Source organism: Pseudophryne corroboree, chromosome 10 (genome assembly GCF_028390025.1).
Source record: "Pseudophryne corroboree isolate aPseCor3 chromosome 10, aPseCor3.hap2, whole genome shotgun sequence".
NCBI classification, from domain to species: domain Eukaryota; kingdom Metazoa; phylum Chordata; class Amphibia; order Anura; family Myobatrachidae; genus Pseudophryne; species Pseudophryne corroboree.
Window position 1 is genome coordinate 72587737 of NC_086453.1, and position 23020 is coordinate 72610756.

General features: G+C 40.7%; 1 protein-coding gene across 1 annotated transcript; it reads right to left on the reverse strand.

Moving 5' to 3' along the window:
* Positions 1-1024: 1024 nt before the first annotated feature.
* On the reverse strand, positions 1025-21692 carry LOC134965199 (probable cyclin-dependent serine/threonine-protein kinase DDB_G0292550). The gene is made up of 7 exons (XM_063941710.1): positions 21680-21692; positions 15695-15802; positions 14129-14278; positions 12271-12411; positions 8323-8475; positions 3783-3980; positions 1025-2934 (listed from the first exon to the last, which is right to left on the reverse strand). Exons 1-7 carry the CDS (start codon positions 21690-21692, stop codon positions 1145-1147), a joined length of 2553 nt encoding a protein of 850 aa, XP_063797780.1. The 3' UTR covers positions 1025-1144.
* Between the last annotated feature and the right edge of the window lie 1328 nt (positions 21693-23020).

Genomic DNA, 23020 nt, shown 5'->3' on the forward strand with positions numbered 1-23020 from the left:
AGTACCTGATTATGAGTCAGATACAGTTGTGGCTGCTGTTGCATTTTTTGCCAAAGTCGTGTCTGCATCTTATGCTAATTCAATAGACAGTATTCCAAATACCGAGAGACAGCCCACTCTTATTGCTGTGTAAATCCATCTCAGTCTGTCTTTAGACACATCATCTTTGGATGCACCATCAAATCATGCACCAGTCCTATAGTAGGTGCAGTTTCTCTATCTGAACTAGGGACGAATTAAGGGAGGGGCGACAGGGGCGGTCATCCTTGGGCCCCCACATAAGGCAGTGTGGAGCAGAGGAGTCCCCTCCGGTGACAGAGCTTGCGTCCCCCCTGGCGGCTGAGCTGGCGCCGAGGAGGTCCTTCATCAAGAGTCAGTCTTGCGGGATAGGTAATCCCACTAGACATTGACTTTGAGCAGGCTGCGTCTGTCCACTGCTGGTGCGTCATGCTGTCCCTGCAAGCTGCAACGTCCAGGTAAGACGCCGCTGTGGTGTGTGTGTATTAGGGGTGTGTATGTATGGTGGTGTATATGTGTATGTATGGGTGGGGGGCTACAATCAGGATTTCTGTTACTAGTGGGGGCCCACACAACTTCATTGTCCCTGGGCCCCCACCAGTCTTAAAATCCGGCCCTTATCTGAATAAGACATCCTGTGAGCGGTTGTCTGTCCTTAGATGCAGCCGCTGTCAGTAACACACATGACATGCCCCTGTATGCCTCGCCACACCCCAGTTGCCTCCCAGAAGCACTCACCAAAAATCCACACTCCCTGCATCCAATTTTCGTTCTGCATCTCAGTGCGGTAAGAAACGGTATGTGTGCGCAGTGCACGCACGGTGCTTTAAATAATGGCCAACTGTGTGAATATCGGCGTAGCGCGCCACTCTGAATCAGGTTCTTACAGTGTGAAATAAAGTGTGAAGAAACATGCAGTTTTCACAACGCTATCTTACAAGAGGGAATACAAATTTTATTCACTTGATTGTGGAAAAGCACAAGTCATCCTTCAGCCATCCTGGGTTTTCAACACGATATACACCCAAGTTGAACAGACATACAGTTTTCATACATGAGACATAATAATTTAAAAAAACATAAGTACTACCTAAATCTCATCCTGGACGCAGTGAGTACTCAGTGTTCAGTTCAGTAATAGCAGTGCAATGGTGCAGAGGATTACAAAGCTCAGAGTTTCTCTGCTATGAGAGGAGGCATGGTTGGACATGGTACCATTTCCTCTGCCGGTGCTGTTGCCAATGCCACCGTATGAATTATGTGTACTTTCTCCCGGATTTGTATTATAGCTGTTGCTACCGCCATGGGCACTGGTCAGATTGTTGTCATTACCGTAAGATGATCCATCGCTGCTCCCTCCAGGAACCATAGCACCTGAATTATAACCACTGCTGGTGCCACCTGCACTGCCATTGCCAACATTATTCATTACTTCAAAGAAATCTCCATTATGATATTTTTCCGGAGGCATTAGATCGGGATTATAGACATTGCTATCTCCAGTGCCAAAGCCAAGATTGTTGTCATTAGTGTAGTCAATTCCATTATCCTGTGGATTATAGCTACTGATGTCAACACCGTCACTGCCAGGGCTGCTGCTGTTGCCCCTGGAAGACCCATTGTTATTTCCATCCGAGGGCATAGAATTCATGTTGTAACCATTGTTGTTATTCCATGAACTGCCCAGGTTGCTGGCATTGCCATAGGTGGATCCATTATTATTCTCAGATGAAGGTATCGGATTTGGACTGTAGTTGCTGTGAGTGGACCCGTTATTTACCCCAGGATGCATCATATTTGAGTTATAGCCATTGGTGTTGGTCCAGGCACTGCCAAGATTGCTGCCATTCCCATGGTTATATACATCTTCTGTGGACACTGTATGTGAGCCATAGCCGTTACTAGGAGCAGAGCCATTATGGTTTCCCTCTGGAACCATCATATTTTGGTCATATTGATTGATGTGATGTTCTCCACTGCCTTGACTGTTAACGCTGCTATTGGAAGACCCATTGTTATTACCACCCGAGGGCACTGCATTCATATTGTAACCATTATTGCTATTCCATGAACTGCCCAGATTGTTGAGATTGTCGTAGGCAGATCCATTATTATTTACGTATGAAGATATGGGATTTACACTATTGTTGTTGTGAGTAGACACATTATTATTATTATATGCAACGGGGAACATGGTGTTTGAATGGTGACCACTGGTGTTGGTCCAGGCACTGCCAGGCTTGCTATCATTGCCATGGTAACTTCCATTGTATACAGTGTTTTGGTTATAGATGTTTTCGATAGAACCATTATTGTTATTCTCGAAGGGCCTCACACCTGGATTATTATTAAGGCTATAGAGCCATGCATTGTAAGCATTGCTTCCATTGCCGTGGCTAGATCCCCCTGGTGATACATGATTTGTCATATAGCTTTCATTAATTGCAGACCCATTGTTATTTTCCCACAATGGCCTATGATTTGGGTGGTAGCCAATGCTGTTGATTGACGTATTGCCAACATCGCTGTCATTGCCTTGAGTAGATCCATTATTTGTGATCATAGAATTGGAGCTATAGCTACTATGATAGACAGACCCATTATTATTCCCCCCAGGGCTTGAGTTATATCCATTGATAAGGGTAGATCCATTAGTCCCCACAGGGATCATCACATTATTATTAGAAATATTGCTGTGTGGCATGTCAGTACCATTGTCGGCACTGTTGTGGGATGTTGAAGTTTCATTATTTCTTGGGTTATTGTTGTACTCTCCTGGTGACATTGAATGTGAGCCATAGGCATTGGCGGGAGCAGAGCCATTATGGCTTTCTTCAGTGATGCCAGCACTAGAATTACCTTCATGACCTGCAGTGTTGTATGTGGAGTCAGCGCTTCCAGATCCATTGTTGTAACCTGGTAACGCAAGAATCGTATGATAAACATTATCGCCATATACTGAATTTTGCATGGCATAATCAGAAACTGGACACTCTAGTGTGTGGGGCATGAATTGTGCCCTGATTTACTGATAAAATTGGAATCATTAGCACTCAAGTTGCCTGATGCCATGAGTGAGTTGTAGACCATGCAGATGGCCATCATCAGTCTTAATGCTTATGTGACTTACTTCTAAGGGGTCAATACAATTAGCTTCGGAGGGTGTGAAGTGCCATTGCAACAGCGTTTAAATGCCGGCAACGGCACCTGATCTCGCACCCTTCGCGGCCTCGAATCAGCCCCAATTTACACAAAACTGATTGGACCTCTATGGGGTGAAGAGCAGTTTTGTGCAAATTAGGCCCTCCGTAAAGTGCGGCCCATGATGCGATGATTCACAGCTGTGATGATATCGCGGCTAATCGGATTGACCCCTATGAATCTAGCAATTTCAGAGTAATTATTGTAACTTGTTAAAGCTTGGAAAATGTAACATAATGTAGATTAGTAAAATACCCTGATAAGTGAAATACCATGATCTCTGAACTATATTATTGTCACCTTAATAGGTTATAGTGCTCTGAGCTTGGGTCAGACTTTGGACACCACTGCGGTTATTGATACTACTCTTATGGTATCTGATGGTGCATCTCCAAAAAGTGTTAAGTTTGAAAATCAACACCATTGTGGCAATTGTGATAGGTTAATGATGCTATGAATGTGCTACTAAATTTCCAATTACTAGTTGGCCAACAATTAATGTTTTTCATGGCCTTTTGCCAGTCCATTACAGGGTTACTGGTAAGAAGTTGTGTTTTGGGTACCTGTTCCAGACAAAGCATTTCCAGTGGGAAAATAGCCAAAGGTATGCAGATTGTCCTGTGTTAATTTGTTGTTGCACAAGGTCCCATTGCAGCACTGAACAGTTGCACTGCTCAACTTCAGCGTCAGAGGAAGGATTGAGCTGTCGCACATGGCCGGTGTAGCACAACCCTTAATCACAGCAGGTGTAGGATCTCCATCTAGAGAAAGAAAAACGATGATTGGTCAGGGGCATCTCAACATCATTATAGGCCCTGGACAAAGACCCTAACCACCCATTCACGTGATCCAATTAAAAACAACAACAACATATCATGCCCCTCCTGTGGTCCTGCACCATCTATCCACATGCTTCCATGCAGTGAATGGCTCTGTAAGATAGCATGCCGATATGCCAGTCAATGTATGAACGGTCAGTTGAACTGACCATTTCCGACACCTGCAGCTATCGATTTTGACAGCTGCAAATGTCATTGCCCATACACCACAGAAGGGACATCGTTGTCCCTGGCTGTGGTGGCTGCCAGCTCCGGGCTGCATAGGAGATCTTGCACATGCCCAATGGCACCGGCCAGCACTGAGACATAGCACATCAGCACTTGGCTGATGCGCTGTGGGAGGTCAGGCAGGAGGGGTGTAGTATGGTATGCCGGCGGCCGGGCTCCCGGCGACCAGCATACTGGCACCGGGAGCCCAACTGCCGGCATACCGACACTGTGGCGAGCGCAAAGGAGCCCCTTGTGGGCTTGCTGCGCTCACCACGCTGCAGGCACGGTGGCACGCTGCAGGCACGGTGGCACGCTACGCGCGCCACGCTATTTTTTTCTCCCTCCAGGGGGGTCGTGGACTCCCACGAGGGAGAATAGATGTCGGTATGCCAGGTGTCGGGATTCCGGCGCCGGTATACTGTGCACCGGGATCCCGACATTCGGCATACTGAAGACCACCCGGCAGGAGAGGGGAAGTTTCACTCCCCCACTTCAGCAGCAGAGATGTTCATACATCTTGGCGCTGCTGCTTCCTGGCAAAGCAGGCAAAGCAGGAAGCATTATAATTGCTCAATACGTGTGCTATAATACATTTTACCCCACAGCCTGTAAAATGACAGTTAGCGCTAAATGGTTAGTAGTATATCTCTCTCCATATTATGCTTTGATAAGTCCCCCCAAGACTCCTTTTCAAACAGAAAGATTCATTTTAAAAGAAAAAATCCTTTATTTCAAAGCAAATCAGCATAGTACTTTTAAATCAATCAATAATTGTATACCAAACGCACTATGGTGGTCATTCCGAGTTGATCGCTCGCTAGATGCTTTTAGCAGCATTGCAAATGCTAGGCCGCCGCCCTCTGGGAGTGTATCTTAGCTTAGCAGAATAGCGAACGAAAGATTAGCAGAACTGCTACTAAATAATTCCCTGCAGTTTCTGAGTAGCTCCAGACTTACTCCTAGACAGCGATCACCTTAGTCCGTTTAGTTCCTGGTTTGACGTCACAAACACGACCTGCGTTCGGCCAGCCACTCCCCTGTTTCTCCAGCCACTCCTGCGTTTTTACCTGGCACGCCTGCGTTTTTTAGCACACTCCCGGAAAACGGCCAGTTTCCGCCCAGAAACACCCACTTCCTGTCAATCACAGTACGATCACTCGAGCGATGAAAAAACGTCGCTCGAGCTTGTGTAAATCTACAAAGTTTTGTGTGAAAGTACTTAGCGCATGCGCGCTGAGTACCTTGCGCATGCGCATTTTTGCAATTTTTTACTTAATCGCTGCACTGCGAAAATCGGCAGCGAGCGATCAACTCGGAATGACCACCTCTATCCACTAGCTCCCCTTACCCTTCAGAATCCATTTCAAGCTTCTGACACTCACTTACAAAGCTCTCAACCACTCCTCAGTCAGTTACATAGATTAGGGAAAAGGGGGAATGGGAATCCTCTGCACTAGACTGTTCTCAGATTAGTAATATTACAATTAATCAATAAGATTCCCCAATTTATATATCACAAATTAATTCACGATACTGTTTAGGGGGTGCTGCCATAGACAAAAAAGTTGAAGAGAAACATTAGAAAGGAAAGGATTGTCTCTTTGTTGGCGCACTTTTGAAAGAGAGGTAAGTATAATTAAAATATAACTTTTATTAACATGCAGTTAAAATCGCCTGATGGTGTGAAAAATTACAGGACAAACAATTACAGACCATACGAATAAATGAATTAATATCAAATGCACTTGTGTGTCTTTATTTATAAAGTCATTGTGTGTGTGTGCAATCATTTCCTAAAACCAACTTGATAAATTTGCTTGAATTATGCCCCTGTTTGGGGTTGTCTGACCATATTGTATAAGGGGTGTTGGGATTCAATAAACCTATCACTAATCCCATAAATGATACAGTGTGATTGTATTATCAAACCCTCATGTAATTAAATTGGATTCGAATGTTTTATAGTCAATGAGCAGACATGAAATGTTCTTTCTTTCAGCTCACTGTGTTAAATGTCTCTAATCGGTCTTAGAATACTGACAAGAGATTCTGTCATAAAATTGCTACTGATAATTCACATTTCTTATGATGTAGCTTTTGTGGTTTGTTGGCTCACTTTCAAAGCCACTGTTCTATTACCGATACCAAGGTTGCAACTATAGTTGCAAATTTACATTGGACAAACACAAGTTACACACTGTATCTATTTATTATATGGATTGTTGCAAAGGTATTCAGAGTAGAACTATCTGCTGTACTGATGTAGTACTATGGGATGTAAGCATATCAATAATTTCAGTTCTGGCTCTCAGATTTATTCTGTCAGAAAATGATAAATTATACGCTGTATCTGATCATTTCATGTATGCTTCCCCTATGTACTTCACAGGATAAGACTGTATAATATGTTGATTCTATTCAGCAAAACACACTTGGATTAATATATCTGAAATACGGCTCTCTCTTGAATTTAACATAAGGGTCTCACTATAAAGGGTTCCAGGAGGCATTGCTTTATAGTAAGACCCTTATGTTAAATTCAAGAGAGAGCCGTATTTCAGATATATTAATCCAAGTGTGTTTTGCTGAATAGAATCAACATATTATACAGTCTTATCCTGTGAAGTACATAGGGGAAGCATACATGAAATGATCAGATACAGCGTATAATTTATCATTTTCTGACAGAATTATTCTGAGAGCCAGAACTGAAATGATTGATATGCTTACATCCCATAGTACTACATCAGTACAGCAGATAGTTCTACTCTGAATACCTTTGCAACAATCCATATAATAAATAGATACAGTGTGTAACTTGTGTTTGTCCAATGTAAATTTGCAACTATAGTTGCAACGTTGGTATTGGTAATAGAACAGTGGCTTTGAAAGTGAGCCAACAAACCACAAAAGCTACATCATAAGAAATGTGAATTATCAGTAGCAATTTTATGACAGAATCTCTTGTCAGTATTCTAAGACCGATTAGAGACATTTAACACAGTGAGCTGAAAGAAAGAACATTTCATGTCTGCTCATTGACTATAAAACATTCAACTCCAATTTAATTACATGAGGGTTTGATAATACAATCACACTGTATCATTTATGGGATTAGTGATAGGTTTATTGAATCCCGACACCCCTTATACAATATGGTCAGACAACCCCAAACAGGGGCATAATTCAAGCAAATTTATCAAGTTGGTTTTAGGAAATGATTGCACACACACACAATGACTTTATAAATAAAGACACACAAGTGCATTTGATATTAATTCATTTATTCGTATGGTTTGTAATTGTTTGTCCTGTAATTTTTCACACCATCAGGCGATTTTAACTGCATGTTAATAAAAGTTATATTTTAATTATACTTACCTCTCTTTCAAAAGTGCGCCAACAAAGAGACAATCCTTTCCTTTCTAATGTTTCTCTGCCAGTTACATCCCTGAACTTATCTCCCTTAACATTCCTTCCCATCCTCTTCGCTCTGCTAATGCATGTGCTGCTCCCTTTCTCTGGAATTCTCTACCTTTCCCCATCAGACTCTCCACCTCTCTACAAAACTTCAAACGGGCTCTCAAGACCCACTTCACCAAACCCAGCCATCTCTCATCCTAAGCCCTCTGTGGCCCACGCTCACTTTCTACCCCGTGTCACCTCTGTTTGTGTGCCCCTCCCCTTTAGAATGTAAGCTTTCACGAGCAGGGCCCTCTTCCCTCATGTGCTTTTGCATCTCTTACTTAACCTATCTTCTTTTCAATACTCCCTCTGATGGCACCAAATCCCTCGGTTTTCTGCCGCCCTGACACTTATTTCAGTGCTGTTTACTGACGCTGCTATGTTTATATACCCTGCACTTGTCCTATATTGTATTGAATTGTAAGTCGCTGTCTTCATGTTTTGCTTATTTGTTTACTCTGTAATTAGGTGCTGCGGATCCCATGTGGCGCCATATTAAAAAGGATAATAATAAGGATAATAATAAAAAATGCTAAAGAAACACACAGAAGATACAGTAATTAAGCAATGTCTTGCGGTTCTCACCTACCTTTCATTGACAAGCCTGCAACTTCTAAGCATGATGTCAAGGGTCCATAGCATTGAGCCTTGGTGACCTCTGTGGGTGCACATCCCATGCCTTCAAATGTGTTGCAGCTGTAGCATGTTACTCCATTGGGTGACTTATCATCTTCTTTAGGTTCTGTACGTAAACAGAAGAACAGGAAAAAATTATGTTGGTTATTTGTTTATACAAAATGATCATAAGGTAAATCTTCTATTGAATTACATTTGAATAAGCTGATGGTAACATTAAGAAGAAAATTATTTCATAAAATTGAACAATCTAAAAAAAATTTACTGAAAATGCATTTCATTACCTATGGCGCTATTACAGAAATTGCTGCCGCAGCAATCTACCTCCACTGCAGAAGTCTGACCGGTGAAGAGTAGTCTCGAAGAGCATGCTGGAACCTCTCCGCATCCTTTTATGTTGACGTCTGCTATTTCACCTTTTGTGGGATTAGGAGGAAAAAAAGCAGAACAGTTAATCATAGACACACAAATAGCCTATTCGGGCTAATTCTGAGTCACTCGGTCAAATCTCTGTACACAGACGCACATGGCTTGTTTTCACCTACAGTACATGCACATGTGCGAATTTACACACTTTTGCCTATCCCTGGCCTACCCTGAGTCGGATAGAACTTAAGTACCTGCTGATACTTATGGTGACTAGCATAAGATCAAAGGGTGGCACAGGTGACACCCCCCATCCCCCCGAGCCCTATTAATTTTTCTATTAGCATTAGGTAGTTTGCCATTTGTTTGCATCCACACACTTTCCTATCTCCCTTTAGGGTTTTGCACAATAGAAATATGTAAAGAACTGTATTGTACTCAGTCTCTGAATGTGGGCTCCTAACTCTGAAGCCAGAACAGTCACCTGTACCTCCAACAGTTTTCTAGGCAAAAATAAATGAGAACAACAACAAAATAATCTCTTAAACTTGAAGCACATATGCAATTTGGGAGGGGAGTGGATGTGTGACAGCAGCACAACCTACCTAATGAGCTCATTAAGGTTTTTAGATTTCATTTCAATAGTAAAATGTGACAGAGCCAGAGTAAGATGATTGGTAGTGGAGCCATCTCTGGCCTCCCCCAATATGTTCTGTAGGCTAGCAACTTTTTTATTTTTATATATATCCCCCACTACCACAGTTACCACCACAACTAACACCACCACCGCCACTACAAGGCTTTGACATCGAGAGACAGACATTAGCATTAAGTGAGGTTCTACTTTATAAACAAGACACAATTGTGCACAGTGATGGAAAGATTGATAGATATGGTTGGGTGCGGCTTATTACCTTAAGGTGTCCTCCTTCAGTAACAAAGGGGTCAATTTACTTAACCTTGGATGGAAATAAAGTGCATGGAGATAAAGTACCAGCCAATCAGCTCCTAACTGCCATGTTACAGGCTGTGTTTGAAAAATTACAGTTAGGAGCTGGTTGGCTGGTACTTTATCTCCATCCACTTTATCTCTATCCAAGGATCCAAGGATTAATAAATAGACCTAATGGTGTCGAAAATGTCATGTATAGACTTGCCCAACAATCAGAACACTCGCTTCTCTTTCATTGTCGCTTGTGTTCAGTAAGTTGCATCCACTGTGGCTGGATCTAGCATGCTTTTGTACTCACCATGCTCTGTAGCTTAGCCCAAGACTCTACGTGCAATTCAGAGTCATATACAACTTATCTGATGGGGTATAACTCGGTGGTAATGGAGATTTTGCCTATAAGCAAAGCTTAGTGAGGTTGAATTGCAGGCTGTGCAGAGTTGTGTGTGCACATTATCTGTTTTCAGATGGATATCTTGCAACATGGATTGGGCTGGTGTCAATGCACCATGAAAATGAAACTTTTTAAAGAAGCATATAGAGTGTACAGTAACCTTACCAACACCCAACCATAGAAATAGAGTGTACTGTAATCTTACCAACAACCAACCATAGAAGCAGAGTGTACTGTAATCTTACCAAAACCCAACCATAGAAGCAGAGTGTACTGTAATCTTACCAAAACCCAACCATAGAAGCATAGTGTACAGTAACCTTACCAACAACCCAACCATAGAAGCAGAGTGTACTGTAATCTTACCAACACCCAACCATAGAAACAGATTGTACAAATACCCTTACCAACACCCAACCATAGAAGCAATGTGTACTGTAATCTTACCAACACCCAACCAGAGAAGCAGATTGTACAATAACCTTACCAACACCCAACCATAGAAGCAGATTGTACAATAACCTTACCAACACCCAACCATAGAAGCAGATTGTACAATAACCTTACCAACACCCAACCATAGAAGCAGATTGTACAAATAACCTTACCAACACCTAACCATAGAAGCAATGTGTACTGTAATCTTACCAACACCCCACCAGAGAAGCAGATTGTACAATAACCTTACCAACACCCAACCATAGAAGCAGATTGTACAATAATCTTACTAACACCCAACCATAGAAGAAGATTGTACAATAACCTTAACAACACCCAACCATAGAAGCAGATTGTACAATAACCTTACCAACACCAAACCATAGAAGCAGATTGTACAATAGCCTTACCAACCCCAACCATAGAAGCAGATTGTACAATAATCTTACCAACACCCAACCATAGAAGCAGATTGTACAATAACCTTAACAACACCCAACCATAGAAGCAGATTGTACAATAACCTTACCAACACCAACCATAGAAGCAGATTGTATAATAAACTTACCAACACCCAACCATAGAAGCAGATTGTACAATAACCATACCAACACCCAACCATAGAAGCAGATTGTACAAATAACCTTACCAACACCAAATCATAGAAGCAAAGTGTACTGTAATCTTACCAACACCCCACCAGAGAAGCAGATTGTACAATTACCTTACCAACACCCAACCATAGAAGCAGATTGTACAATAATCTTAACACCCAACCATAGAAGCAGATTGTACAATAACCTTAACAACACCCAACCATAGAAGCAGATTGTACAATAATCTTACCAACACCCAACCATAGAAGCAGATTGTACAATAACCTTAACAACACCCAACCATAGAAGCAGATTGTACAATAACCTTACCAACACCAACCATAGAAGCAGATTGTATAATAAACTTACCAACACCCAACCATAGAAGCAGATTGTACAATAACCTTACCAACACCCAACCATAGAAGCAGATTGTACAAATAACCTTACCAACACCCAATCATAGAAGCAAAGTGTACTGTAATCTTACCAACACCCCACCAGAGAATCAGATTGTACAATAACCTTACCAACACCCAACCATAGAAGCAGATTGTACAATAATCTTACCAACACCCAACCATAGAAGCAGATTGTACAATAACCTTAACAACACCCAACCATAGAAGCAGATTGTACAATAACCTTACCAACACCAAACCATAGAAGCAGATTGTACAATAACCTTACCAACACCCAACCATATAAGCAGATTGTACAATAACCTTACCAACACCCAACCATTGAAGCAGAGTGTATTGTAAACTTACCAAGGACCAACCATAAAAGCATATTGTACTGTAACCTTTTCAATGCCCAACCATATAATCAGATTTTACGGTAACCTTACCAACACCCAACCATAGGAACAGAGTGTACTGTAATCTTACCAACACCAAACTATTGAAGCAGAGTGTACAGTAATCTTACCAATGCCCAACCATAGAAGCAGCATGTGTGGTAACTTTGCAAAACCAAACCATAGAAGCAGAGTCTGCTGTAACCTTATTAACAATTGATCTTTGGAGCACAGTGTTTAGTAATGCCTGCTCCACCTGTGATAATGTGAGAATATCTTTTCACATACACACACACCAACCCACAATACACAAACACAGACACACACCAACCCACAAATACACACTGCATGATGCTCACCAAAAGACCCTATCACTTTGAGGTCCAAACATTGCTTCTGTTGTCCACTGCATCTCATTGTCTTCATGTTTCCACTGTTGCAGCTTGAGCCAGGGGATATACATGTGTGACAGTAGAGATCACTCAAACTTGTGTCTTTAGCTAAAAAAAAAAAAAAAGTAAATATGAGTTTAAAGCAAATCTAAAACTAAAATATATATCTAGATAGATAGATAGATAGATAGATAGATAGATAGATAGATAGATAGATCGATAGACAGACAGATAGATCGATAGCATCCATAATAAAATCCCAGCAGTTTTATTGCATCGTAGATGCTATGTCAGCCTTAGGGACAAGAGAGGCTGCAACCACTTTTTAAAGGCAGCACTGAGTAAACGAGTGTGGTATGTTAGGTGGATTAAACTTAGGTCAACAGTGTCTAGGTTAACTACTGTCGACATTGTTTCTAGGTCGACAGGGACTCTAGGTCGACATGTACTAGGTCGACATGAGAAAAGGTTGACGTGTTTTTTTGGTGTCGTTTTCTCCATACAGTGACCGGGAACCCCAATTAGTGCACTGTGTCCCTTCGCATGGTTCGCTTCGCTTGCCATGCTTCGGGCAAGGTGCCTCGCCCTGCTACTGCAGCACTTGGCACAGGTTACCATTCCCAATTGTAGTCCACGTGAATCATAAAGTATGAAAAAGTTAAAAAAAATGAATTAAAAAGTGTGAAAAAATCATGTCGACCTTTTTTCATGTCGACCTAGAACATGTTGACCTAGATTCCCTGTCGACATAGAAACCATGTCGAGCTACTTACCGTTGACCAATAGTGGTCGGCCTTAACAGTGTCGACCTACTTACTGTCGACCTAAAGACCGGATCCCGAGTAAACACCACAGTCACCACCAAGTTTGCCAGTTAACAATAAACTACCTTACAGGTTGGGATTGATTTGCCGGTGCTCGGGATGCTGGCGGTCAGACTACTGACTGCAGCATCCTGATGGATAGAATCCCAACAGAGGAAGGTAAGTATGCTTGTCCCCTGTTCCCCTAACTCTCCCTTTCCATAACCTAAACCTAACCCCCCCCCCTCCCCCTGCAGCCTAATCCTATCCCTCCCCAGTGGCACATAAATCTACCCCCCCCCTCCCATTCCCACAGCCTAATCCTCACTCCCAGCAGCAAAACCTTAACCCTCCCTGTTGGTGCCTAAACCTAACCCTCCACTCCTCGCACCCTAAACCTACCCCCACCCGGGGCGCACCCTTAACCTAAACCCAGCTCACCTCTCTGGCGTGGCAAAGGCACCTCTTTCAGGATCCTGCCTATCGGGATTTCAATGTCGGGATGGAGACCCTATTCACGATGTCGGCATTCCGAATGGTGTTGGGGTTCCGACGTCGGTATTCTGAGTGCCGGGATCCCAACCGCCAGGTTCCTGATCGGATCCCTACCTTACTGTTTGGCTGTATGTAAGTTCTAATGACTTACAGAGTGGAACCACAAGTTAGTGTAGGCAAAATGTCATAATATCATTTCATTTGCATGCAAGTCCAATAATGAACCGCAAACCCACTTTATATTGGGTAAATCGTCTGTACAAACAAAGATCAAAAGCAGAGCATACTGTCAGTTTTGCACAAAGAAAGCTGAAAATGGACATCTCAATCCTTGCACACTCATACTGTACATATAGATGTACACCAGGGAAGGGCTTTGTAACCGCATCTGTAAAATATTGCAGATTGCGACCTCCAAGAAACGCGACTGCATCCATCTTTTGAATAAGGCCCTGTATGTTCTGTTGTTGCATGTCTTTGTATGTGTTGCACTTAACCTGAATATCAATGAGAAAATGTCAACCTACCTGAAATCCGTTTCTCATTACAAAGATCAGTTTCACAAATCTCCTCCCGCATTGATAACCTTGTTGCCTCACTTGGGGAAATTGAAAGATTCTTGGAATATCCATTTGAATTAACACAACCTTTAATAATACTCCGGACTTTACAGGGAACTTGATGAAAAGAAATGACAGAGTTATAAATGTTAGCAATGTACATTATTATTATCAATAATAATTAATGATTATGTTTTACTTTGTTGTTAAATTTCTATGTGGTGGGCAATTTTAAGCTGCGGAACCCACAACTCTCTGCTGGTTAGCAAATACTGCCGGCTCTACCATTAGGCAGCTTTAGGCAGTTGCCTAGGGCGCTGGGATCTAAAGGGGGGGAAGGGGGCACTGAGTCTTGGAATTGGTGGTGGTTGGGGGCAGTAGGCTTAAGTTTTGACTAGGGTGCACTGGCCCTGATACTGCAATTGTTATTTATTTATTTATTTTAAAAATATATCATATGCAAAATTATGTAATGCATGTTGCACGTCTTTATTTTTTCTTGCTCTTAAATTCTTGTGACATTTCCAGCTAAGCCCTGTTGAATACAAAGGTGGCCTGATGCAGTGATTGAAAATCAGTGTCCTATCCAGTAATTTTGAAATAGAAAACAATGGACGCTCATGTGATAGGAGTCTGAGGGGCAGATGTATTAACCTGGAGAAGGCATAAGGAAGTGATGAACCAGTGATATGTGCAAGGTGATAAAGGCACCAGCCAATCAGCTCCAAGATGTAAATTAACAGTTAAGATCTGATTGGCTGGTGCCTTTATCACCTTGCACATATCACTGGTTTATCACTTCCTTATGCCTACTCCAAGTTAATACATCTGCCCCTGAGTCTATAAAAAATACCCCTACATTATTTTGCGATGATGGGTGCAACAAACACTGTGGACAAGGGTGTGGCTTTAACGAGACCTTGTAGATAGGCCAAACAGAACATCTGTTCTGATCATTTTTATGTAGGAAGGTGGAAGATGGCAGAGTTCTGGAGAGGAAGACATAGGACATCTGTTAATCAGGCTAGACATAGGGAGGAACTCAGACTCTAAAATACTTGTATTTCCAGTTAGTGGGGTGATTGATGCAGACCAGTGACTGTTAATATCATTAGAATAAGGCAGATACTGTCAGGCTTGGATAATGTGTACCTCCAAAAGAGCTAAAGAGATAGGGGTCTATTCATGAAGCAGTGAGATGTGTGGAGAAGTGAGCCATTGGAAAAGTTGCCCATGGCAACCAATAAGCATTGAAGTTACATTTATAATTTGAATATTATAAAATTATAGAGAGCCGCTGATTGGTCGCCATGGACAACTTCTCCACTGTCTCACTTCTCCACTCTTTTCACTGCTTCATGAATAGACGCCTTAAAGAGAAAGCTACAGTACACCTACATTATCCTAAATGCTGGGAACTTAATTGTATATTGCTACCATATTACATGAAACTCAATACAGAAGGTCAGATTTGTTGACACTATTTGATATAGTAAAAACAGACAATGACATAGAGGGTTAGTGAATACTCACAAGACTGTATGTCCAGGGAAGTTGTGCTACACTTGTCGTTGTCTCCAGGGCATGTAACAGGCTTGCAGTCATTATTGTCTACACATGAGTAGCACTTAAGAGAACTGGCTAAATAGGGAAAATTCAAATATTTTAGTGTATTAAACCATACATATATACAGTAGTATTGTCTGTCCTCCCCTCCCAATTCTAATATGTTCCTAATGCCTCACAACACTCTCCCCTCAAGACTAAGAACTCTAACAGCAAGGCCCCCAATTTCTACAGTTTCATATCGTCACCTCCATGTGTAATCCTATCTGTATTGTCTATGTTTAAAAGCTGTGGCACCATATATACAAACTTTGTTGATGATGATGATGATGATCTCTTACACTTGTCCTATATTCTTATTAGGTGATTCTACCAAATGTGCTCATAATAGTCCATTTAATCATATCTATATTTGTTTTCCTAGTCATCATTTTGGAGACTTGCTGAACCCCTTTTTCAAAAATGTTGGTCAGTAAAAAACCTTTTGTACAACACAAACATGGGCGCTGAGAGGGCGGGGAGCGGGTACTAATTACCCAGGTCCGTGCCTGTTGGAGGGGCCCTGCGTGGACCTGGGCTAGCTGCTTAGGGAAGGGGGGGGGGGGCAATTGCCACCCTATACAGGCAGATTGCCCATATCCCTTTAGTATCCAGATCCCCATGAATGTCTCATTGAACCTGAGTATAAAGAAGGGTTGGGTTGATGTTTATAATCCCAAACACGTATTTTAGCATTTTCTGTTTATGGAACAAATCTTTTTTCGTTTCAAAGTTAGATGGTTGGGTCCTTACTTGAAATTAATTAATTTGCTATGAAATCTGCTTAAAGACAAGAGCCAAGAATTCTGCACCAGTATACCTGGCTTAATGAATCTGGCAGATTGTCTCACTGAGTCTGTCAGAACACAGTGGTATAAGTGGATATTCAAATTTACAATATGTTGCAAATCTACTTCTGAGTGATTCAAGGGGAATAGATACATTTGAGGAAATTGGAATATGATATAGAGCATGAGGTACTGTATATAATCATTTTTGTCTCATTCTGAAACTTTGCAGACTTCAGATTATTTTTTTGTCCTAACTCTTTAAACTATGAGGCCTCAGCTGTTAGCTATTTCCAGCTATTTCAAATTTGTGTGTTCACCATACACTATACAGGTATGTGTTTATATAGCTCTGTGTTTTTCTCTTTCTTTCAAATGTACCCATTCTTTTCAATGTTGTTCCTAACCTATTACAATGAAAGGTCATTTGAAAAGAATGGGAAAAGCCTACTTTATGTTGTTTTCAGTGACTTGCAAAATGGAAATATCTGAAATTTGGACACAGAGGGTACATGTACCAAAGAGTAATTTGTCCAAATTGCTGATTTATGGCAATTTTAGCAGATTTGTTTTTAGAAGAATGTCTGGCTCTGCCTTTCTAAAAATTGCGGCTTTAAAGTACACTGTAAATATTCTCATAAAATTGGCGGTTTGGACAAATCCCTCTTAATTATATTTATCCCCAAATTGGATATGTCAGGAGTATTCCAAACGATTTTGCATTTGTGTATGTGTCTACAGTCTAAGAGCTCTCCATTAACTTCAGCTTTTTTTGTTTTGTTTTGTTTATCACATCAATAGAGATTTGGAATATTTAATTCTGGTTACTGTGTTAATGTTTGTTTAGGTTGAATATTGAATGCTTCCGCTACAAAGATTTTAATGAAATAGTAGTAAGCTTTCAATATTGAGCATAATCACTGTAAACATTGTAATTATCCACTTCAAAAGTTCTAATTGATGTGGAAACAAAATAATTTGCACTGCTGGGGAGCTCTAGAGACATGGAAACACAAAAAGGTTGAACCTTTAATTTATTTACACAACTCCAGAAAGTTGTCAAAATTTTATAGTAATCCTTAGCTATTCAGTTTGATTAGCAATGGAAAATTCCATTTTCATTGAAATGCCCCCATGCATGTCAATGAGGTTAATGGTAAACAAGTGGAATTAACTTTAAAAGAATGAATCCATAGATTTCAATGCTTATACAGTACATGCATAAAGGCTATATAAAACCAGCTTACTGGTTTTATATTTTATATCCATCACTAGTGTCTGGAATCATTGTACATACTTTTAGTTTGGGATTTCTGAGTTGATTTACCAAAATCAACATTTCCTACAGTCACCAGTGGTATGCTTTTCAATAAGAAATCTGTGATTTCAGTATTTTTTTTCCTAATTTAGTCATTTATTTATATATATATATATATATATATATATATATATATATATATATTGGGGGGGGGGGTGTTGTGTCTTTGAAAACTTTATACATTTATAGGTTGTAAGTTTATTACAAAGATTTTGAACCACTGTAAACCACTGTTAGACTTTTGAAATCATTGACAACAGGAAACATTTGGTAACCACAAAGCAGTTTCTTGACTTTTATTTTTTATGGGAACTGGTGTTAAATTTTGTTAAATAATGAATATGTATTTTAATTGTAATGTACTACGATATTGGCGTGTTTCAACACACTCAAGTTTATATTTACAAGGTGCGGCTAAATTCAATTATCAGAAGGCTCTTCTCTTGCTCCTATAATAAAACCCAGCCCAACTAGAAAATGAATAACAATAATTACACAGCAGATTGGGATGATAATCACTTTCTCTTGCCACGTTTTCTGTTCTTGAATCAAAATGTTCTTTCTTATGTTGCATCCCAACCTGATTATTTATATTTATCACCCACATTTCTCACCCACACCCTCTTCTTTTGATTAAATTAAATCAGCTTCTGTGCTAAATAATATCCAGCTCCAACTGGTTCCTTCATACTCAATAAGTGAAAGCTTAAATTTTACATTTATATACCTCACTTAGGGGTATTTATCAAAGCATTGAGAGAGAGATAAATCACTAAACAATCATCTCTTAACTGTAATTTTTCAAACAAAGCTGGTAAACTGAGAGCTAGAAGTTGATTGAATAGGACTTTACCTCTCTCTATGTTATCTCTCTCCAAGCTTTTATAAATACCCCTCTTAGCATTATTTTGACCTGTATCTCTATTTCCCAGAAGCATAAAAATTCAATCCATAGTCACAATAATATATATATATATATATATGCATAATCTTTGCAGATTTGAATTTAGTAATATATTATATATATATATATATATATATATATAGTTCCAAAAAAGGCACTCACCAGGGACTTAATAGAAAGAATCCGGTATTTATTTAACTCACATAGCAGAAGCCAACATGGTCGTCAACGTTTTGGTCACAGAACGGGACCTTCCTCAGGACACAATCCCGCAGGAGAGACAGATACCTGTCTTTCCTGCGGGATTGTGTCCTGAGGAAGGTCATGTTCTGTGACCGAAACATTGACCGCGATGTTGGCTTCCGCTATGTTAGTTAAATAAATACCATCTTTTGGATTTTTCTATTAAGTCCCTGGTGAGTACCTTTTTTGGAACTATATGGATATGGATTTCGTAAGGAATGCATTGGAATGCAGCCCAGGCAGTTGATGTTTTGGGATAAGTGAGTGCCAACCTACCGAAGATATATATATATATATATATATATATATATATATATCTATCACAGAACCATATCCTGAGTGCAGATGAGCTAATCTGATGCTGTGTCCACCAAAGGGCAATTTTCATCAAATGAACACTACTTACGTTTCCAGAATATCAGTTCACAAAGCTTACAAAGCAATAACTGATTGTAAAAGTTAAAAAATTTGAAAGGAATAATTGTTGTATTGTATAATGTACTTTTGTTAATATTTTTATTTTTTTAACAATATGAGAATTTGGGGAATTTGTTGCTAAAATAAATGCTAAAACAATATAATTTTTTTTTTTAAATAGATACTTTTGATCAGATTTCGAGCAAATTCTTTCAACAGTGGGAACTTCTTTAGTTGGTCTGCTGAAGGCAAAACCCTGAAGTTCGCAAAAACTCAAAATGATTTTCACGAGATTATGTGGATCTAGCATGTGGATGTATGGTTTTACAGGTGAAGACTTTGTCCATAATTTGGAGTTACTTAAATACTATAAAAAGAAAATGTAAACAATTTTTGGGAAACTATTGCTGATGTCCTCCTCCTAATTAATTTATTTATTTATTTAGCAGTGTTCTTCCTACTAACTTTCAGAAGAAACACTTTTGGATTTTGTATAAAAAAATCACTGAGCAGTACACATACACATTTTTCTTTCTAATTCTCTTTAAATAAGGGGTAATCACATAAGATACTGCACAGATATACTAGCTCTTTTGTCAGTATCTGCATGTAAATGGGATACTGTAGACCGTGGTTTTCAAACTCTGGGGTCTATTCATAAAGCAGCCAAAAGAGTGGAGAAAAGGATCAGTAGAGAAGTTGTCCAGGACAACCAATCAATGTAAGGGAGATGCTGATTGGTTGCCATGGGCAACTTCTCCACTGCTCTATTTGTTCACTGTTTTCACTGCTTCATAAATAAAACCCTCTGTCCTCAGGACCCCACAAAGTTCATATTTTCCAGGTCACCCATAGATATTTAAAATGTGAAAGTTGGTGATACATATGTGCACCTGCCAGGTGGTGACCTGTAAAACGTGAGCTGTTTGGGGTCCTGAGGACCTAGTTTGAGACCAACTGGGATAAACTAAACCTATATTTTAATATTCAGGGAGTTCTATTCATGAAGCAGTGAAAAGAGTAGTGAAGTGAGCCAGGGGAGAAGTTGCTCATGGCAACCAATCAGCTGCTACATATAATGTTATAGAATGTACTTGATAAATGTTACCTCAAAGCTGATTGGTTGTCATGGGCAACTTTTCCACTGGCTCACTTCTCCACTTTTTCACAGCTTAATGAATAGACCCCATACTGTTAATTATGATTTTCAGAATTCTTAGTTTCCTATTACTGTACCTCTGCAGTCCACAATGTCATTGTTTAAACTTACCTGGGACAAGAAAAGCCACAAAACAGATTAGTAAAAGAGACCTCTCCATTATGTAGGTAGCCATCTGCAGTGCACCCCCGTGTGCCTTTAACCACGGTACAAAATGATGCTTAAATACATGTGCCACCACCTTACATGACACATCAGAAACGCCTGTGACTATCCACTCCCTGTATACCTGATGAGTAACAAATGATACTACCAGCACAGGCAGTAATTAATATTTTGGAATACAGGGAATAATTACAGTATCTCATTGGAAACCACTGCAGACATTCCAAAGTCAATTTACATTATCCATTGTCTCTGCAAAGGTTCTATTTTGTGATGATGGATCTTTTAAATCAGAGAGACGTTTAACCTACATCTTTCAGCATGAATTAATATTTTCTTAATCAAATATACTGTATATTGTGCTAGGCATTTGTTACAGAAAAGTTAAATGTTTAGTTATATGTTAAGGTTCTGAGGTCTTATTATATATACTGTATATATATAATTTTTTTCAGCAACATCCAGGTGTAAGCTGGGTACACACTGGACGAACAAGCAATTAGGCTAATTTAAGGGACGATTTCCCTTGAGCCTGATTGCCCATACACAACTTCTTTAGTTTACACCCGGTCACATGCATATCGTCCTATTTGGCGCGCAGTAGGGACGACTTCAGCACCGCGCAAATCAACCATACACACTAAGGGCGGGATGTATTAACATACATCGCCGCCACTCGCCGCCCATCGCAGTGATGTTGATCGCATATTTACTAACATATGCGATCAACATCGCAATGTGGTGACAGAGGCTCCCCACAATACCTGTGAGGTGGTGTGCGGGGGGTCTCCGTCACATACCTGAGGTTTCCACCTGCTCACCTGCCGGGAAGAAGGCAGCAGGCTGTCCTGGGCACCTCCTCCTTTCCCCTGCAGCCGGAAGGACCTCCGGCTGTTTTGCTAGGGGAGGAGGAGTTTACCTTCCGGGTCCATGCTTCCTGGAAGAAGGTATGCCAGGGGGGAGGTGGGAGGTGTCTGCGGCGGGGTGGTGGTGGAGGCAACGGGTTGCGGCGGCCGGCCATAAGAAGCCCATAGGCTTCTATAGGGTATCGCCATCCAAAGATGGCGATACCCTCATGGGTGTTAGTACATAGTACATATGAAAATGCAATAAATTCCCTGAAAATGGGGGTTTTATCGCATTTTCCCTTTAGTACATCCTGTCCCTAGCGATGTAGATGATTTGTCATTACAAAACAGCAAATTGTCCCAACATCGCTCCAGTGTGTACCCGGCTTAAGAGGTGTGATTTGGATGAGGTTAGATACATCCTGTAGGTAACCAGTGCACTATATTATTTAAAAATTCTTGACCAATTAATGGAGGCAAACTGCGCGGGCATACACAATGCGTCGCATCCCCGATGGATGCTACTACAATGTTATTGAAAGTGGTGGGGGTTGCGGGGTGGCTATGCGGCATTAGGTCGGGGGGCGAGCTGAATGGGTATGGGCCAAGATCATTATTGGGGAGGCTGCATGATGTCACATGCAGCCGCACTGATTAAAAAAATGGCGGCAGACTGCCTGGCAGTGCAAACAGGCTGTGCTTCCAGGGGTCAACCTTAGTTCCGATGAGTCCACAACCTAATTGCGGATGCATCGGGAGGCGGCCTTACACATGCTGGGTGGCTTTGCCCTGTGCTAGGCGGCCCCCATCATGTGAGGAGAGGGACGCAGATCTGACTGTGTATGCTGTGATCTGCATCCATCAAATAAGTTCCTTAGTACATGTATAAGCTACTTAGCCCATAGTGTGATTTCCCACTGAACAAATTGTTCATATACAGTATGTCATATTATTGTACTGTATAAAATTAATTTCTTCTTTTTTTTTCTTTGCAATCTTTATTTAAACGCTACAAACAGGAATTGAAACACTCTCATAGCAACAGCAAAACAATAATATATAACAAAAGAATTCATGGACTACATAGTAGTTGCCAATGGTTTCCAGTGTGTATAATTAAACAAAAAGAGTGAGAGAGGGAAGAGAAGGATGGAGAGTGTAATCTTCCCTGGAATTCAGAGTAGCAACAGCTTGTGGAGGTTGACAGCATCAGAGCAGTAGGAGAAAATACAGTATGTGAGGTTATACAATTACAGCAACTGTAATGCTTCTAGGAGGAGCTACAGTGTCTTTAAAATCCAGCAACCTGTACCAAATCACACAATATTCCTAAAATCTGTCAGCTGAAGACAATGATATGGTCATCCATGGTCATGCAAAAATCTAGTCGAACACACCACTTGGACACAATG

What these genes read in the sequence shown, in the direction of transcription:
- LOC134965199 (XM_063941710.1), bottom strand. An exon ending in TAATGAGAAACGGATTTCAG is followed by an intron (nt 12,412 to 14,128) that starts GTAGGTTGACAT and finishes TTTTTTTTTTAG; the next exon opens with CTAAAGACACAAGTTTGAGT. An exon ending in TGCAGGCTTGTCAATGAAAG is followed by an intron (nt 3,981 to 8,322) that starts GTAGGTGAGAAC and finishes TTCTTTCTCTAG; the next exon opens with ATGGAGATCCTACACCTGCT.